The sequence below is a fragment of the Falco peregrinus genome, chromosome 3 (assembly GCF_023634155.1).
Source record: "Falco peregrinus isolate bFalPer1 chromosome 3, bFalPer1.pri, whole genome shotgun sequence".
Taxonomy (NCBI): Eukaryota; Metazoa; Chordata; class Aves; order Falconiformes; family Falconidae; genus Falco; species Falco peregrinus.
The window spans coordinates 72547054-72560387 of NC_073723.1; the positions used below are offsets into that span (position 1 = coordinate 72547054).

At 41.1% G+C, this 13334-nt stretch overlaps 1 protein-coding gene across 2 annotated transcripts in view; it reads right to left on the minus strand.

Moving 5' to 3' along the window:
- The window catches only part of TMEFF1 (transmembrane protein with EGF like and two follistatin like domains 1), a 129965-nt gene that overhangs the window by 36191 nt on the left and 80440 nt on the right, over positions 1–13334 (minus strand). For both annotated transcript variants that reach the window (XM_055800852.1, XM_055800850.1), the window contains exon 4: positions 6814–6840. In XM_055800852.1, the coding sequence (XP_055656827.1) occupies positions 6814–6840 (27 nt within the window). The remainder of the gene's footprint in view (positions 1–6813; positions 6841–13334) is intronic.

A 13334-nucleotide genomic window follows, 5' to 3' on the forward strand; every position in this document is an offset into this window, starting at 1 on the left:
CAGCCTTTAAAGTTTGATTTTGCAAGAAGGGGCATTACAGGTTTAACACAAGGATGCCTGGTCTATTTGTGACTGAGGTGCCTGGAGGAGGGAAGCTCAAAGTTTGATACCCTAATCACAACCTGGCCAAGATGATATGTTTGCCCAGTGGTTACAATGATGATAGTGTGTGCACTTTTAAGCAAAGGGCTTGAGCACGTGCACTCTAAGACTCCCTACCATGACACTAACTTTTTACATGTGAAGTATTTTACCCATCTGACAACTGTAACTCCCATTTTGCTTCCATGCATATGGCACCATGGATAATGGTGGGGAAAGCTGGCATGCTGCGAGAGCTGGATCCGCTTTTACACTGCAGGACCCTTTGGTTCTGAATACCCATTCATTCCACTGCCTTGCTTCAAATGCAGCTAACTCCTTTTCCAAAGAAAAACAAAACAACTTCAGGGAACCACCAGGGAAATTATGCATGGGTGGATGATGGTGGAAAATGGAAATGACAAAAAACTCACCAGACAACAAGGGAGGTGCGTCCCACAGTTTCATGAACACTCTGAATGCTGTTCTGCAGGCCTTGTTCAGCAAATAAGGGCAGGTTCATCTCATGCAGCCTAACTGCATCCTGCACAAGAGGCAAGAGGAATCTGTCCTTCCATGCCTCCGGCTCCAGCATCTTTCTGAGCAAGCTTCAGCCTCCCCGAAAACCCTGCCTACAATAAGTTTTCACCAACAGAATGTCTGAACATGCAGGCCTTTTGCCTCTGCCTTGCTGAACCTTTGGTGAAATCTTGCAAGAAGTAATTCTTGCAAGTTTTAGCTCAGTGTTATTTTTACCTACAAGAAGTAGGATCTCAACTGAAATAAACAGAAATATTTGAAGCTCGAGTGATAGTCAGTGACAAGCCAGGTCATTGGTATTGGCACTTAAATCTTTCCAAGTTGCACACCATTATAGAAATATGCTAAAAGACATGACGCTACCTCCTATGCAGGGTGTTAATCACCATCAAGTTTCTGCAGTCATATTAAAATACATTAAAACAAATCAGTAGCATTATTACAAATTAAAATAAAAAATATTCGAGGTTCTAAACTGTGTCTGTTTATACCACCCTGACTGTGCGACAATTACTGGATAAGTGTTGTCCCCAGTGAGGAGAAGGAACAGATGGCAGCCTGCTAAAAAGCACATACTGTATATCAATCTATTAATTACTAAATGCAATCTGCTAGACGTTCATCGCAAGATACTTTAGCTATTATATTTCAGAGGGATTAGAAATTCAAAACAAATTATTGTAATAATAGTTAACTTAGCTATATGTATTGCAAGCATGTTATTTCCTTAGTTTAAAAGCCTGAAATGATTGGGTGCCATCTGTCTTAACTACCATTACATCTTTTTTAATATCAAGAGTGCATTTTTCTTAGACACAGATAAACACTGAACAAAAAGAATAAAAAAATTAATGTTATGGGCATACTAGGACACTTAGAAATCTTACCATTGTTGGTTGATTACTAGAGCACAGAACCTGACTTTTACAGGGCACTGATTTGTCTCTGAGAAACTGGCTTGAAAAGTCATTATCATTTGTTAACTCTTTGATGGTTCACATAAAACATGCTGATGGTTTTCAACACATCCTTGCACACTCCTGACTATATCACAGTCAACATCACAGCTGCCATTTCCTGCAGCATCACATAGAGAAAATAAGGACTATCATCTGGAGCAAGAGCGAAAAAGGCCTTTATTTGGAGGGACATGGGAAGAACAGCTCAGAAGTTTTCCTTTACCAAAGATGGGACCTGTGAGCTCAGAGGAAATAAAGTTCTCCTTCAAATGTTATTGCACTATGCCTGGATGCCAGATGGAAAGTACTACCAAAAAAAGCCTTATGAATAGAGGACTACTGCCAGACAAAAGCAAATCATCTACGTCACCAATACCTTTGACCAAAAAAAAGCTTTGTCTTCAAAAAGCTTTCCTTCAAGAATCAGTGTCCCCATCTGCAGTGAACCAAAATTTCTTCTAATAATGTAGGATGTGATCATAAATTGGAGCAGAATTTAAACCAATGGCTCCAATTGCCCTTTCAGTCATCTCACTACTAGCTGGGTAACGTCGTGGTAGGATCTTCCTTAGAATATTTACAAGGACAATGGCTTTAATGCATTCATTAATGTCTTCTGAACACGGAGGCTACTTCAGCTAGATGATAATACTTCTACCTCACTGGGACTCCTGAGTGCCAGCTCTTTTTAGGGTGAGAGCACAAGATCACCAAGATGATTGATTCTTTTTAGAACCTCTTGGCTAGTATCAAGTTGTAAAATTGAGGGAAAGAAAAATGTGTTTGCACATAGTAAGCACCCTGAAGAAAAAATTGTAAAAGCTCATCCTTAGTCACATTTATATAAACCTACCAAAGTTAATCTTCCTGAGGCTACTTGATTGGGTCAACACAGTTCTTTTTACAGGGAAAACATGGCAGCTTCCACCAGAAATAAAAACTTTAAATTTTTGTTAGAAAGAAAGAAAATGTTTCATGCAAGCTAGCAATCTACCTCTTTATGTACACGTGACAGCTTGAGGATCATTTTTTGTGCCCTATCTACCAGTTATGGAAGTACATCCAGCAGGTCAAATAGTGTTGCAATTTACAACTGGCAGAGTTGAATCTGAGCCTTAACTTCTCTTTCACTAGTTCTGCCTCAAAATCTATCAAATCACTGTTTAAACAAAGTGGATCGGGAGCAATTTTATGACTGTATTTTTCAGAACAGGGAAACTGCAGAATGATTCATGTAAGTTAACAGAGGGAAGCCCATGTCTTATATGCCAATCTAAAGGATCCCACCGACTTCAGCTGTGACTTCAACTAAACTAAGCAACTTTTTTGGGTCTCAGTCATGACTCTGTGACATTGCTTTCTGTAGGGGTGAAACATAATGGTAGAGTAATGAGGGGTTTGAAATTTCTCTAATTTCTGAATTAACAATCCATACTCTTCTTAGAAGTGACTTCAGGATACCCATTGCCACAAGTGATCAACAGCTTGGTTTCATAAGTGCAATTTTTATTATGCTAATTGAAAGTTCAGACTGCTAAAATGAGTAATTTTATTACAACTCTTTGTTAATACTGCGCCGTCAGAGCATAGAAAATGGAAATCGCTTATGCAGAATGTCAGAGGGGAATGAGACAATTATATTACCCTTAAAAATTATACTCCATCTCAGTCAGGCATACTGAAAAAATTCTCCCACTCTTAATTCTTTTCCTAAAATCTAGTATCTTTGAAACAGTAAACATGATTTGGCATTTAGCAATTTTGTGGCATATGACAGTTTCTAAGGGAAGACGTTGTCTGAAATATTCTCTGAGGAAGAGGACTTCTGTTGGGTTTTTAATTGGTTCTAAATCTACTTTTCTTTTTTGACATAAAAATTAATGCATTTAACATCATACAGTTTGGGAGTAGGAGGGAAAATCTGCATCAAGTCGAGTTTCAGAATCATTAATGAGCTTGTTCTGTGTCTGGAAAATGAAAGAGAACAGTGTGAACCAGTAGCACAAATCTCAGCTGCATGTGAAACAAGCAGTTAATTTCAGCAGTGGAGACTGTTACAGGCAGAGCTATAGCAACTGAAAAGCACAGCTCCGATGCTTTCCCAGTACTTTCATTCACAGTTAAAAATCTACCAGCAAACAGTACACCTCCTGCACAGCAATCGTAATGCTTCCTGAACATATACAAGTAGCTGTACTCATCCACTCCCTGTGTGCAAGCATCACTGGTGCATACACAATCACACTAATTGTGTGTTTAGGAAACATAGCAAACACTGATTCTGTGATTAACATCTGGAAATGTAAATCCTGGGAAGAAAACACAAATCTCTAAGCTAGCATGTTTGCTCACTTGCTGGCTCTCTCTCCCCTCACTTACCTTGTTTCTCACAAATCTCACTTATCTCATTTTTCCACTTCCATTGCTCCTTCTTTGTACTTACAATCAGTAGCTATAACTAACCCACAGGGCACAGAAGCTCCCCATGCAATTTGGTTCCCATTTGTGCACCTGTAGTCAAAAGCATTGATATCAGACTATCAGGTCTGGGTGATTACTGTATCTCAGCATATCCCAGCTGCCTCCAAAAGAAAATGGAAAGGGTTGGGTAAGGTGGGAGCTGTGCTCTAGTCAGTTCCATAGCTGGAATAACCATGGAGGCAGGACAGTGGTGTGCAGGAAGCACCTCTACTCTGCAGGTCACTCTGTGCCCATGTTCCTGTCCTTTCCTCGTCTGGATCCCAAACAATGCTATCCAAACAACCTATCCTCAATAGGTTCAGCATTCTTTTAGAAGCTTAGTTTTAATTCTAAATTCCCTTAACTTGTACTAAGTCTTTGATGTTTCAAATGTCTCCTTGTAACCCTTTTACAGTTACTTGAATAATGGAACAAAACCAATTCCAGATACAAGAATATTGTGGGTACAAAGATATCCTTGAGTTTCTGGCCAGAACAGAGTTTAATAACCAAAGCAACAGTGGATTCCATCCTTTGAAGGATTGTTTTCAGACACAGAAAATGACTCAACATGCTGAAGGCTAGCCAACTGTTCTGCAAAAATGTTACCCAACACCCAGTGTAGTGAGGAAGGTAGATAGGGACAGTACTAATTCAATGTGTCACAAGTATCCAAAAAAAAAGAAAAAAGTGCCAAGAAAGATTTTAAATTTCTGATTGTTTAAAATATTTTTTCTGTCTGAAATTAAGAACTAAACCCAGTTGTTTTCATACTGAACAGAAGCAAGAATGCTTCAGTTGGCCCAAAGGCACTCAGAAGAAAGCCAAATAAATGAAGAGCTAACGTCACAAAACTGCTGGGAGAGGTAGTGGGCATGTTGTCCCTTCTTTGTTCAATACCCAGTCAGTGCAGATACTCACCTGGGGCCAAGGGACCCAGATTCAATTCTTTCTGCCTGAAGTGAAATGAACCTATGTTTTCCTCCTCCCAAGACAACACATTAACCACCACTACAAGGTAGTGTGAAGGGACCACCAAATCTCTTCAACTGATGCCATTCTATTTTGCATAAATAGTTAAAATTCACTGGTACCCTGAGTCGCAGCTAACAAGGTCTTTTCATAGCATGCATCCTTCCTCCAGCTAACTTTGTCCCAGGCTCAGTGAATATTTTCAAGTGAGAACAAAACCAACTGCAATGACAAAGGGAGACCCATTCCGGATCTCTTTTACCAGGAGAGGGGGGACCTGGGTTCAGTCTCCTGCCCCAAATCAATCGATGAGTGTATCTGAACATGGACCTTTCACCTCTTCAGCGAGCAGCCTAACCAACAAAACACAGCATGTTCTGGCCTACTTTACTCCAAATTGTTCATAAAATTAACCAAAGAATCCCCACATCTGTCAGTTGGCTGCCAATCTCTTCCAGACCATGTCAGTAATGTTTACAAGGGATTTTAATGGGGATTTTTGCATCCAATTGGGAAATACTGGAAAAAAAAAAAAATCCCAACAGCATTCAAACATTTCTAAAACTGCTCCAAAACCAAAAGTCAGACACGGACTAAATTACTGTCATCTGTCTCCTATAAGAACTGCATAGCAGTTCTGAGGCAAGCAACGTTTGGTTTGCAGCGAGCAGCTGTAGTGGAATAACAGGCTGGGTAACAAATACGGAAGGAGAAGCAAACAGAGCTGGGGAAAAAGTGTGATGCAGTCTCAGGAAGAAGAGTTTCAGAAGAAAGTCACTAGTGAAGGTAAGAAGAGGCAGTGTCTGAGCAGAAAATTGTTCCTTCAGACACTGCTCCAAAAGGAAACAAAGGTGAGAATGGCCATGTGCTAGCAGCAGCCCAGGAATTACTTACAGCATCTTATTAAAGGGGAGGAAGATGCCCCCACTTCACTCAATACAGGGGGAGCTAGCTCCTGATTTTTTTTGAACGTAACTGGTATGTTTAACTACACGGTGATACCATTGATTGTTTCCCACAAAATCACACTGTCATGCAGCTGTACAAGGTTTCTGATATTTTGAAACTCAGCCCCCTCAGTATGAACTGCAACGCTTTTTTAATACAAGCAAAGCTAAAAGCAAAATGGCTTTTCCTTGTCTGTATGTATCTAAATCTCACATTTTTCGTTCTACATGTATTCTTGCTAGGAGTATCAAAGACAGAATTAAGATAAAATTACATTTTATTTTTTTTAATCCTTGGAAGAAGGTTAAGATGTGTTCAAATATAGGAACACTTCTACTAATATCAGCTGTGCTACATCTCCTCTTTGAATATACAGCTTTAAACAGAAATATGCAAAATATTTGATTAAAACGTATCATAATGCAACCATCATATATTTTAGGCAACATATTTGACCAAGGATAAAGTGATAACTAGATGCTGCAGACACCTTGGTTTTTGTTTTTTTTTCTGCATTCTTTTCTTCAGTAAGACATTTATTGTGAATGGGCATGTCCAGAAGCAAAATACAGGTGAAATAGCGTTCTAAATACTACACTATAGTACTGGCAACAAGTGAAAAATTATATAGGTCAAATCTGAAAGAACAATGTTGGTCAAATGCACACTACAACCTATTCCTACACAAATTCTGGTCTGAGATGGTCAGATGACACTGCAACATTAAAGCTTATTTTTAAGTTGTCATGATTTTTCTTTCATTTGTATACAACAACCATGTACATACATCTGACACACACATATAGTAAAAAAGAAAGACCAAAAGTAAGTATAACTGGGGTTTGGTACTCACCTCCTTCTCCTGACCCAGAGCCATTATCTGAAAAAGAAACAGAGAGGGAAAAAAAAAAAAAAAAAAAAAAAAAAGAAAGCAAATGAAAATATTGTTCCAGGAGCAGCTGTTTGTTCAGGAACTTGTCAATGTAAAACATTACACAGGTGTTACATTTCATGAGCCAGGTGTAAAAACAAACATCCCACATAAAGTCTGGCATCCTTTAATACAGTTTGTCCATGCTTACTGTGCCCTACTCTCTCTCACCTCTGTCAAGATATTTTTAGTCAAGGAACAGCATCATTCAATACTGACAATTAAATTGCTTTCATAGCCTTTTTTCAACTGTTAGAGATTCAACTTTGTCAAACCCAAAAGAGATTAAAAGTAGAGTCTGATTTTTGGATATTTTTTTTTTCCTCTCTGGCCCTGGGAGTGGTACATGAAGGAGTAATATATGAATCTCCTGACTGCATAAGTACCTCCAGAAGACAACTAATCCTCAAAGTAGTTGGCTTAAGTCATGCAATGACAAAATAGCTCCCCTCAGCTGAGTTAATCACTTTGTATAACGAGGCTGTCCTGGCTTCAGCTGGGATGGAGTTAACTTTCTTCTCAGTAGCTGGTGCAGCACTGTGTTTTGGCTCTGATGTGAGAACAATGTTGATAGCACACTGATGGTTTTAGTTGTTGCTGGGCGATGTTTGTGCTAAGTTGAAGACTTTTCAGTTCCTTGGGCCCTGCCAGTGAGAGGGCTGGGGGGGGCACAAGAAACTGGGAGGGGACCCAGGCAGGACAGGTGACCCGAAACAGCCAAAGGGATATTCCATTCCATGGGACGTCATGCTTGGTAAATAAATTTGGGGGGTTAGCTGGGGCCTGGGGATTGTTGCTCGGGGACTGGCTGGTTATCAGTCAGCGGGTGGTGAGGAGCTGTACTGTGTATCACTTATTTTCCTTTCTCCTTTTTCCTTTGGATTTTATCCATCCTGCTACCTTTCCTTTATAACTGTTGTTGTTGTTATTGTTATTATTATTGTTCTTTCCTTTTTATTCTGTTTAAATTGTTAACTTGTTCTTATCTCAACCCTCCAGTTTTACATTCCTTTCCGATTCCCCTCCCCACCCCTCTGGGTCGGGGGGAGTGAGTGAGTGGCTGCGTGGTGCTGGGTTGCTGGCCAGGGTTAAACCACAACAGACGCTCTAACAGCATAGTTATTTCACTGACATTAGACTGACCGGACTAGCACCTGATGGGTGACAGCTTGTGGCTGCATCCCCTTTGCATTAGCAGTTCAAGTGTCAGCAGGACTTGAGCTTCCTCACCACCCCAGGCCAACAAACTCCACTTCGAGCATTACGGAACCAGCTAGGGATTTCGTTTGGGGATGTGCATCCCGCTGGGCAGCACTGCACACAGCGTCTTTAGCTAGCACAGCAGTAAAGACAAGCCCTTAAACACACGCTCTGAGTCACAAACCTCCCTTGGTCTTTCTTGTTCAAAGGTGGTGGAGAGGAGAGGATGGCAACTACTGTCAGTGAATTATTCCCCACCCCCATTAGCTGGAAGATGAGGAGAGGAGCAGAGCACACGCTCAGCTCATCCCACACCTCTCCTTTCATGCCTGCTTTGGTGACAGAGAAGGCATCTGAATTCATTTCCACAGATCTGAAAGAAGGAGACCAGACAGAGAGAGGAGCTGGGTTCTTACTTCCACATATAAGCTTGTTCGCATCAGAGGAAAAGCCAAACCCTCCGTTTGCTCAGTTCCCTCCTCCTCTTTTCTTTAAGCAGCTATACTTCTAAGAATAATTTCCTCTAGTGTGTGGATGAAAGTGTGAAATTCCATGTTACTGGGACACTTCACACATTAAAAATAATCTGTCACATGGAGTATCAGGAATAGAGAGGGTTTTTTTCCCGCACCTAAATTTTCCTTTCTTTCCTCCTATACCAATATTCTGTATCTAATAGACTGAGCTTATTACCTTACATGAATGTGAAAACAGAAGGACTCCTGTTTCATTGATATTGACCCACTTTACCGACAAAGCAATCCCATATCCAATGTCACTTTCGAGTCACTGAGAAATATGCCTTATGATGCAGTATTGCTTCATTAAGACATTTGAAGGAGTATAATTTACTTATATGAGGAAAATATACAGGCTTATTTGTAGTGGTGAAATTGTGTCAAAAGCTGTTCTGGGGGAGAGAAGGCTGACATACAAACTCGAGCAAGTTCAACTTGTAATTAATGTAAAAAACAAAGCCTAAAATGTCTCAAAAAACTTGGCTCATTCCACGTTTTTATTTCTAATTCCCACACTGACTGCTTTCCCCGGCTCGTTCAGCCCTGAGGTGAGAAACACCGCACAGTTCCAGCTTGAGGGGCTCCAGTTACGCCACGAGGTGCGTATGCTGTGTGGCAGGGCAGGTACCATCACACAGACAGGACGAGCTGTAACGAGAGCCACATAAATGATAGAGTTGATGCTCAGATCACACGTCTCTGTAGATCATTGGCTTGATACACGAGGTCCATGGGTAAGTCTGTCTCCACTTGGCAGGACATCATAGTAATGAGATAGATCCATTCCTGTTTCTCTGGGCTTTCAGGTCTCAAGAAACCTTAAAAAACCTGTCATCCTCTATAACACTGCACTGCTTTCAACCTTTCACTGGGAGCTCCTGTCTCCCCTCTGAGCCTGGGAGCTGTGCTAGGACTCTTGTCTCCAGGGTAACCATGCTAAACTGAGCCCGTGCTCCTGCTTTTTTCTGAGCCTTGGCTAGATTTTCCCAAGCAGCTGCTGGTTAAAAAAAGTAGTTTTTTGCAAGCTCACTTGGACAAGTGGCCCTGCTCTTTTCAGGCCCTTAACCAATTCAGGATTTTTCAAAGTGCTCTCCATGCACCAAAACCTGGCAAGAAAATGCCCAAACAAGTGAGGAACCTGGGGAGAAACAGCATCCCCCACAGACACAGGTCAGTAATTAGAGTGAGTGACTGACCTCTCTTTTTACTTAAGCCACCCTCTTCCAAACAGACTAATAAAAATATGCTTATACACAAATGCATGTGCCTTCTGCTGCAAGCTGCTTTTATCTGTGAAGGGGTTTCTTTATAAAATACATAAAGAAGCGCCTGGATCAGACACAGCATACGAACACTCTAAGCAGTAGGCTACAGTCAGAATCCCATTTTTATTTGGTACTCTCTGAAACAGAAGCCATTTCTGTACCATGGATCTGCTTTGTTGCGGAGGCAGAAGGTATAGTCCCCAAACCAAATGAGCCTGCAGCCTCTCTCATTCAGGAGGGATGCCTTTTAACACAAACTAGCATGAAAACTGAACCCATCTCTTCCCCATTTAAGGCAACAACTCCAACCTGCTAAGTACAAACAGGAGGACAAATAGGCCACTGACAAATTTTAAGCAAGCAGACCCTGCGGCTTGATTCGCATGAGGCAGGTGATCCAGCCAGCACCTCAAGAGCAAACCTATCCGATCCTGCACACAGAGAGCCAGGCCAAGATATGCCAAAACACTATGCCTTCTTTAGATCTGCGTAAGAAACAGATCAGCAGCTATTGTTGTGGGCAGAACAGAACACCTCTTGACACATTCAAGGTAAAACTGTACACCATTCTTCAGGAAACAAAGCCAAAAAAATGATGTATTTGCAGAATTTAGGTATTGCAAGGCTCAGCTGTTGGCTGAGAAGGGATTTCCAGCATCTGAACTTTGGCACGAAGAGTTATTATATTCTTTATACCCATGTCCTGGATTTTCCCCTAAGCCTTTGGGATACAGCTGTGCTTTTTCCAGTGCAAAGACAGTATGTGTCACTTCTTTGCATTAAGCAGAAACTGGTCTTCCCACACCAGCACTCTAGAAACTTCGCTGAGCAAGTCCTGGATCACATTAACCCTTTTATTCAATTGACTTTGGTTACTCATCTTACGAGACAGAACTGGAAGACAGAAAGGGCAGCTGCTATCTCAGCTCCTACTTCCCTGTTAGCCTGGATTTCCTGGTTAACAGAGCTAACAAAGCAGTCCTCTCCATGGTGGGACAGGGCAAGCTTACTGCAGCTTAATCCTAGGTACACAAGAGTGCCTATAAGTAAAGTCTGGATAAAAATCAAGAACTTGCTACCAAAGAAGACCACCCTGATCTACAGTTGACACTAGACATAGCAATGAGAGCAACATTGAATTGCACAGGCAGAGTTTTTAACTTTCCCTCTTTCCTCAGTGTGGTGTAACTCTTCACCAGCTCCTACAGCATCTCCAAGCAGCTGTGCAAGGACCAGCACTTTGGAAGTGATCTGAAATCAGCACAGCCCACTTCAAGCCATCAGCCAGACCAAAGACCATAGCAGGCTCCAGCTTCCCACTGCTGGCAGCAGAGCAGAGCTCATGCTGCTGCACAAAAGCAGTTTCTGGAGGAGCACACCAGCTCAGCCAGCCTGTGCTCCCAGCAGCAACAGCTCAGCCCTCCTCCTGCTGGGTTTGTGCCCCCAGCCTCCAGCAGCAGGGCTGCCTGCTAGCAATTACCCATGGTTTTGATATGGCAGCAGAAGCTTTTGGGGAGGAATCCTGACAAATGCTGACAAGCCTAATTGACAGCAGCTGCAACGTCTCCAGCAGCTGGAGAAAGGCTTTTAACCTCCGCGTTGCCAGGCATGTGGAGGGAATGTCCATTTGCCTTGATGTCTTTAGGGGAAAAGTGGTTGCTGTCACTTGATCCTAGTAGCCATTTCCTGCTTAATTCTGCTATGAATAAAAATAATATCCAGCACATGTTGATGACATATGTCTGGGTAACCTATTTCTTTGCTTCCAAACATTTCCTAATGACAGAATGTTGATGCTGTACTGTCGCAAACTGATCTCTCAGGCTGGACAGGAAAGCTCCTGTATTGCACTGAAGCTGGAAGTAAGGGTCTCCATCAGGTCTCAGAATGAATGGATGTTTTTATAGCAGGTTTTCACATTTGTTATGGCTTTATTGCAAGAGCATAAAGAGTTATTTTTGCACCTTCTTAATCTAGAAGTGAGTTGCCTAGATTTTCTTCCTTAACTCCCTCAGAAGGATTAAATTGAGCTTATTATATTTCTTTTCTGAACAATGTGTGCATCTAATTATGTTTCACTGTAAGCCTCCCAGGAAAAAAAAAAAAAAAAAAAAAAAAGCATTTACTGTAAAACCCTGTGCATTCAAATTCAGGGTGAGAGTTTTCTTAGTTCAGTCTGAAGAATGCTAAGTTAAAGCTACTCCTAAGAGAATAATTTCTTAAATCTAACAGAGATATGGTGTTTGTTTCTAGTTCTACAAATAGCTTTTTTTTTTTCCACTTATAGAAATCCCAACAGAAAGCGATCAACTGTGCCTTCCAAATATATAGAGTACACTGAGAATCTATAAATACAATATATCAAGTACTACTTCATTGTGTGGTTATATTTTCATGTGCATATGATATAAATCTGGCAGCAGTCAAAATCGTGGCTGTATGTGTGGGCTAACAGGAACACATATTCTTAGAAATAAATCATAAATGTCTATTTCTTATTTACTAAATTAAAATATTTTATTTAAACTAATAAAAGACTAAATTCACCGACAAAAGGAGCAATCAAGGGACTCAGACTCCTCAATGCTCTGAGCACCCTGACTGCCCTCTCTTCCTGGTTTCTTAAATCTGTTTAGCAAGTCAGTTCAAGATAACTTCTAGTAGAGGATGGCATAACATGAATTCAGTGTAACGTCACCCTTTTTGAACCAATCAAGGCTTCTGGTCAGCAGCAAGACCACTGATGGGATGAGTTTGGCAGCAGTCCTGGTATAGATGTTCCCAACCCCTTCCCTGATGGGTGGTCCTGTCTCTGCATTTGGTTGTGGGCTGAACTGCAAATGGGAAACTGATAACGGTAAGAAATTAAAAAAAAAAACACCACGAAAACCAGGAGAAGGCTGGACATTGCTTTCATCTTTTTCACTACATAATCCCACAGAACAAGGAGGAGAAGTTGTGGAAGATGGGCAGTGCTTACAGCAAGGACTTTGCTTCACAGCCCATCTAGGCACGGGCCAGATGATTCTTTTATGAATGCAAAAGGCCAGGTTAGATGTAGACCAAAATTGTTTATAGTTTGATTTAACCCATCATTTCTCAAAGGTATGTTGTGGTATTAGGCAAAGAGAACACTAAAGCTGCATTTCACTCATTTTCCTAGTTTCTTTGTATATTGTGACGTGGGGCTACATGTATTGTCTAAAACTCACAGACCCCTGTCATCCACACCTTGTGCCAGGGGTAATTAGGCATAGAAACACCTCCATAAATCCAGGTATTTGAAAAAAACACTATGTCCCTTCTTTGAAAAATGGGCTTTGACAATGTTAAGGTCTGCATATGCAGTCCTGAAAACTTCAGCCATACATTCTCTTACATTTCTCTAAATCAGCATTTTTAATCTCTAAACTTGTATTTTGTTCATTCATATAGCACCTATGACTTTTTTTAACATTGC